At 44.1% G+C, this 5,538-nt stretch overlaps 1 protein-coding gene across 1 annotated transcript; it reads right to left on the bottom strand.

Moving 5' to 3' along the window:
• Positions 1-1,930: 1,930 nt before the first annotated feature.
• Positions 1,931-2,558, bottom strand: LOC149071042 (zinc finger BED domain-containing protein 5-like). The gene is made up of 2 exons (XM_089248830.1): positions 2,516-2,558; positions 1,931-2,376 (listed from the first exon to the last, which is right to left on the bottom strand). Exons 1-2 carry the CDS (start codon positions 2,556-2,558, stop codon positions 1,931-1,933), a joined length of 489 nt encoding a protein of 162 aa, XP_089104956.1.
• Between the last annotated feature and the right edge of the window lie 2,980 nt (positions 2,559-5,538).

Here is a 5,538-nt window from a genome sequence, read left to right as displayed (position 1 = left end):
CCTTGACTTGACTTGTTTCGCTTCCTTTTGTAGACGTCATGCCTGTTTAATTACTCCCGCAGCCTCCATTCAGATTGCGAACAACTTATACAGGGAGTTCGGCTACTTGGCTGTACCCTGCTTGATCAAAACGGATGGCTATACAAAGCCGGGTTTTCCTAGGAGTAGGTTTCCTGCGCCGCGCGCAACGTGATTCGCCCAGCACGACACGCCGTCCACTCACCAATAAGAAAAGCAGCATGGCTGTTTTCCTACAGAGCGCAATACGCCTTACGACAGCGCTTTACGTCGGGCGTGATTGGCCGACTGCTTCTGGAGGAGTCAAATGCGTCGTGCGCGGCGCATTTCGCCAATGTTCTCTTCACTCTTGTGTGTTTTCTTTCCCTTTTCTTAAAACCGGAGCATGCAGACGACAGAGTTAATATATCCGCCCTGATCTGATGCGCCATGCTAGGAAAACAAAAACGTGCAGCGTGATTATGTAACACGTTGCTGCCGACGCGAAATTATACTGTTCTGTTCGTCATGCGGCGCTAAACACCTATTCCTAGGAAAACCCGGCTTAAGCATCGAGCTTATACAGTCGAATCCCGTTTCAACGAATACCATTATATAGCGAAAAATCTCGTTCAGAGACGCACACTTTTCTAATCCCCCAGATAAAGTTTACACAGGAACAATGCAAAAACCTGGAATTACTTTATGACAAAATTTCGCTGTAACGAAGTGATTTCTCCGGTCTCTTGGAGTTCGTTATGACGGGATTTGACTGTATTACCACGACGTTCTATATAAGGTTATATAGGAGGCCGTGGTGTATTACTGGAGAGAGAGAGTATGACGTCAGCGGTCTACGCCTTGGCAGTGGTGAGTACGGTGTCCCCCAACATCTTTCGTCACAAGATCACGTGACTCGGTGAAAATACATTCCCCGTTATTTTCTTATGGCATCCACCGGAATTTGAAACAATAAATCAGCGATTCTCAACCTGTGGGGCGCGCCCCAGGGGGGATGATGAGATCTATATTTTGTCTTCAAAGCAGCCACTGCAGAAAATCCGTTTTCGCAAAGGTAGGATGTTGGAAATGGTAATAGTATACGAAATGCTCTTTCTTTCAGTGCAGAAAACTCATCATCCACCCCTGCCCAAAATTCAAAGAGTGATTCATTACTAAATTGTCTTTTTATTTCGCCACTTGCCGTGAAGTCTATGAAGATTTCTTCTTCAGCAGTTGAGAGACCACGGGAAGTATTTCGAAATGGATCCCTAACCCACTCGTAACTTGCTAGCAAGTTGTCGTCAGCAAGAAAATACTTTTTGAAATTCTTTGCGAGCATGGATAAATGATTTTCAATGGTTAGAAAAACCACTTTCACATGTTGTTCTTCAGCTTTGTAAGTTTTAACACATTCATCCACATTTGCAAACATTTCTAAGTTTTTTTGCTTTAAATTTCTGCTCCCCAATTCTAATTTTATACAAAAAGCATTAACTTTATCACTTGTATCCAACATATGTGTATTTGCTCCTTGGAGTTGAAGATTCAATTTATTTAATTTATCAAATATGTCTGCCAAGTAGCTCAATTTCATCACAAATAAACGATCTCGAAACATCTCGGCTTCCGGTCGGTTTTCCTCTTCTAGAAAAATTGCGATTTCATCTCTTAATTCATAAACACGTAGCAAAAGTTTCCCACGTGATAACCATCGCGACTCGCAATAAAATAGTAACGCTGAATGTACTGCACCCACATCTTTACAAAGTGCAGAAAAAATTCTTGATTTTAGGGGGTCTCATTTTTATATAATTTACTACAGTCACAACCGTTGTTAGCACGTTATTAAGACCAGGGCTCATTTCTTTGGAAGCCAAAGCTTCTCTATGGATCATGCAATGTGTCCAGTCACACTGTGGGGATTTTTGTTTCACAATTTTCCAGACATTGAACGAGCACCATCGGTGTATATTCCAACGCAATTTTTCCACTCTATGTTTGCGTCGTTTATAAAATCATTTAAGATAGCAAATAATGAGAGTGCTGTTGCTTTGAGTTCTATTTGTTTGCAGAAAAGTAGTTCTTCTACTGCTGACGTACCATCACAAAATCGAACATAAGCAATGAGATGAGCATCTTTATTGCTATCTATTGCCTCATCAAGCTGAATTGAAAACAATTTGTCACGTAACTTCTCGAAAAGCTGATGCTGTACATCTTCAGCTATATCACCAATTCGACGGGCAACAGTATCATTTGATAGAGGAATGGACTGTAATTGTTTGGCAAAATTATCCCCAAACATAGTTTCTACAATCTCGATTGCAGCTGGCAAAATAAGCTCTTCACCTATGGCGTGAGGCTTTTTACATCTGGCTATTTTATATGAAACTTTGTAAGAGGCAAGTAAAGCTTTTTCATTCACAGACAAAGTTCTTATGAAAAATGATTTTTGCTTTTCATGCGATTTTAATTTCAATTCAAAGAATTCTCGGGGTTTGTTAATCGTACTCACCACGAAGCGTTTCCAAATGCCGTTTAAGTTTATTAGGTTTCATGCTGTCTGCTGCCAAAATTTTTGAGCAAATGACACATAAAGGTCTTTCTTCTTCATTTACTTCAGTGCTGGTAAAACCGAAATTTAAGTATTAGTGAGAATATTTTCTTGATTTCATTTTTGGAACCACGCTACTCCGTGCACTTGTCGATGCTTCGTCTACTGCTCGCTTGCGCCCACTTGAAAATGTATCCATGTTTCTGTACAAATCTATTGCGGTAATATGTATTTAATACCGTTGTAAACCGTATACACCTCCTCTAGAATAAAATCACTTGAAATCCATTGTTTCTTTTTCTTTTAATTTTAAATAATTCAATATTAACTTGAATACGACAGCGCAAAAAAAAAACTATTTCCTATCAAACATACACACAAACTCTTTCTTCTTTTGTCTCCACAAGCATCTCCCTTCTCTTCTTTACTCCTTTGTTTTTCTTTCCGCAGTCCCCAACCGAAACTAAAACTAATGTCGTTAAAACTCCCACGAATAAAGGGGTCCTTTACTGCAGTTTCTTTTGTCGGGATCAGCTAACACGCAGATTATAACATACACATTCACTATAGGTTCGATATCGATAGGGAACGGGGGGGGGGGGGGGGGATACAGAGCTCCCTGTTGGGAGGGATGATTTTTCTAATTGTTGTGAATGGGTTGACATACATCCCATATTGTTCAGTATTTTCGTGACTTTCTCAGAGGAAAGATTGTTTTATTTTCGTGTAAAATAACTTGATAAAAGTAATTTTCAGAAAATTATTTGAATGTAATATTCCATATGAAAGTTCCAAAAATTTCATGGGGGGGGGGGTGGTGCCCCCCTGTACTGTAATTTTCATCGCCCCCCCCCCTTCCTTGGGGGGGGCGATGAAAATTATGATTGAAAATTGGGTCGCAAATACTGAAAGATTGAGAAACGCTGCAATAAATGAAAGAAATAATTTAAGCATCGATGAGATAATTTCAAAATCAATGAAAGAGATAATTCCAGCATTGATGAAAGAAAACAGTCTGGAATGAATGGAATAGATAATTCCAGAATGAAGGAAAGACATAATTCCAAAATTAATGAACGATAATTCCAGAATGATAAAAGTGATAATTCGAATATTAAGTGACAAGTGGCAAATTTCCAGATCAATCAAGCGCCCCGCGGCACACTTCCAGATCACTCAAGTGACCTGCAGAACACTTCCTGATCGCTTAAGTGACCAGCGGCACATTTCCAGATAACTCAAGCGACCGGTGGTTAATTTCCAGATCACCCAAGTGACCCACGGCACATTTCCAGATCACTGAAGTGACCCACAGAACACTTCCAGATTACTCGAGTGACCCGCACACTACTTCCAGATCACTCAAGTGACCAGTGGCGAATTTACAGATCACCCAAGTGACATGCAGAACACTTCAAGATCACTTAAATGACCAGCGGCACACTTCCAGATCACTTAAGCGACCAGTGGCGAATTTACAGATCACCCAAGTGACCTGCAGAACACTTCAAGATCACTTAAATGACCAACGGCAAATTCCCAGATCACTCAAGCGACCCGCGGCACACTTCAAGATCACTCAAGCTACCCATGGTACATTTACAGATCACTTGATTAAGCATCCCGTGACACCTTTTCCAATCAATGAAGTGGCCCACACTCTCCTAAAGGTTGAATACCCTTGATTTATTCAATGGGAGGAGTGATTCATCCTTACAAAAATTCATGTTCGAATGTCTCATTATCACATGGGGTGGGGTGAGGAGAAGAGCACACACACACACAATGGAAGGAAGGCACTAATAGTGTGTACGTGAAGGCGGTACACGTCTAAGAAGAGAAATGTCGGTCGTCAAACGTCTTGTCGGTTCTTCTTCGACCGTCTCTTGAGCCTGTAGTTCCGCAGCACGACCAGTACCAGGCACGCGACCAGGAACAGCACGGCCACGACGCCCACGATCAGCACGTGGTTCTCGTGGATCCCGAACGCCGGCACGTACACGACGAGTTGCATCTCCTTGTAGCAGCAGCGACCGGGGTCCCGTTTCACGCACCTGTAGACCCCGCTGTCGGAGACGGCGGGCGCCGACAGCGTCAGGTTGGCCTGGTGGTGGAGGTGGCCGTCTCCGCCGATCGCCTTGAGCACCGGCCGACTGCCGTTGCTGACGATGAAAAACCAGAACAGGGAGGATGAGGAGGATCGGCCGCAGGTCGTGCAGGTCACGTGCACATCCGACGATTCCGGGGACTTGAGACTCTCGGGTACGCCCGACAGCTCGTCGACGTCGCACTCGCTTTCGAAGCACGGCGACGACGTCTCTACTTCCGTCGTCGCGACGCTGTCGGAAGGTGTCGTAAACTCGTCGGTACCAGATCCTTCAGATTCCGTGTTGTCGGATAGTCCAATACCGTGTCCGTTCTCCAGCATCGTGTCCCACAGCATGTCCCTGAGCTCGTTGTCGTCGGGGTCCAGTTTCAAGTTGAGGTCTTCGTCGATCAATTCGACATTGCGGAGGAAGTCCCCGACGGCGACGTCCGGACATCGGCAGCGACCGCAGGACCAGCAAACAACAACCACGACGACGAGCACTGTTTTCGCCGCGCACATTTCCGGTCTATATAATAATGCTTGTCCCCCTTCAAAAGGGCCTTATTGTTATAATAAGTATTGAGGAGGGAGGGGGGGGGGTTGCGCCGTGTGATAGTGATTGAGTGAAGTGGCTGAGGAAATCTCGCCGGAGATGCGAGACGTTGTGTCTTATCTCCAGCCTCGTTGGCCGGTCGATAAAAAGATCCGTCCGTCCCTACCAACAAAAAAAAAAAAAAAAAAAATAAGACGTTTGGTCCTCGGAAGCCGTAAAGTACCCCCTTCCGGTCCCCGGGGTCCGCAAGAATCGACGCCGACGTTATACGAATGACCGGCTGGGCTGCGATCGAGGCTGAAATGCCGTAAGGTTATTATCTTGGTCACTCTTGAGAGAGAG

Source organism: Pholcus phalangioides, unplaced genomic scaffold (genome assembly GCF_987345545.1).
Source record: "Pholcus phalangioides strain wild (caught in Gottingen) unplaced genomic scaffold, Ppha-v1.0 ptg000020l_1, whole genome shotgun sequence".
Lineage (NCBI taxonomy): Eukaryota > Metazoa > Arthropoda > Arachnida > Araneae > Pholcidae > Pholcus > Pholcus phalangioides.
Note: the sequence above shows the minus strand (reverse complement) of the source record. Positions and strands in the feature narration are given on the sequence as shown.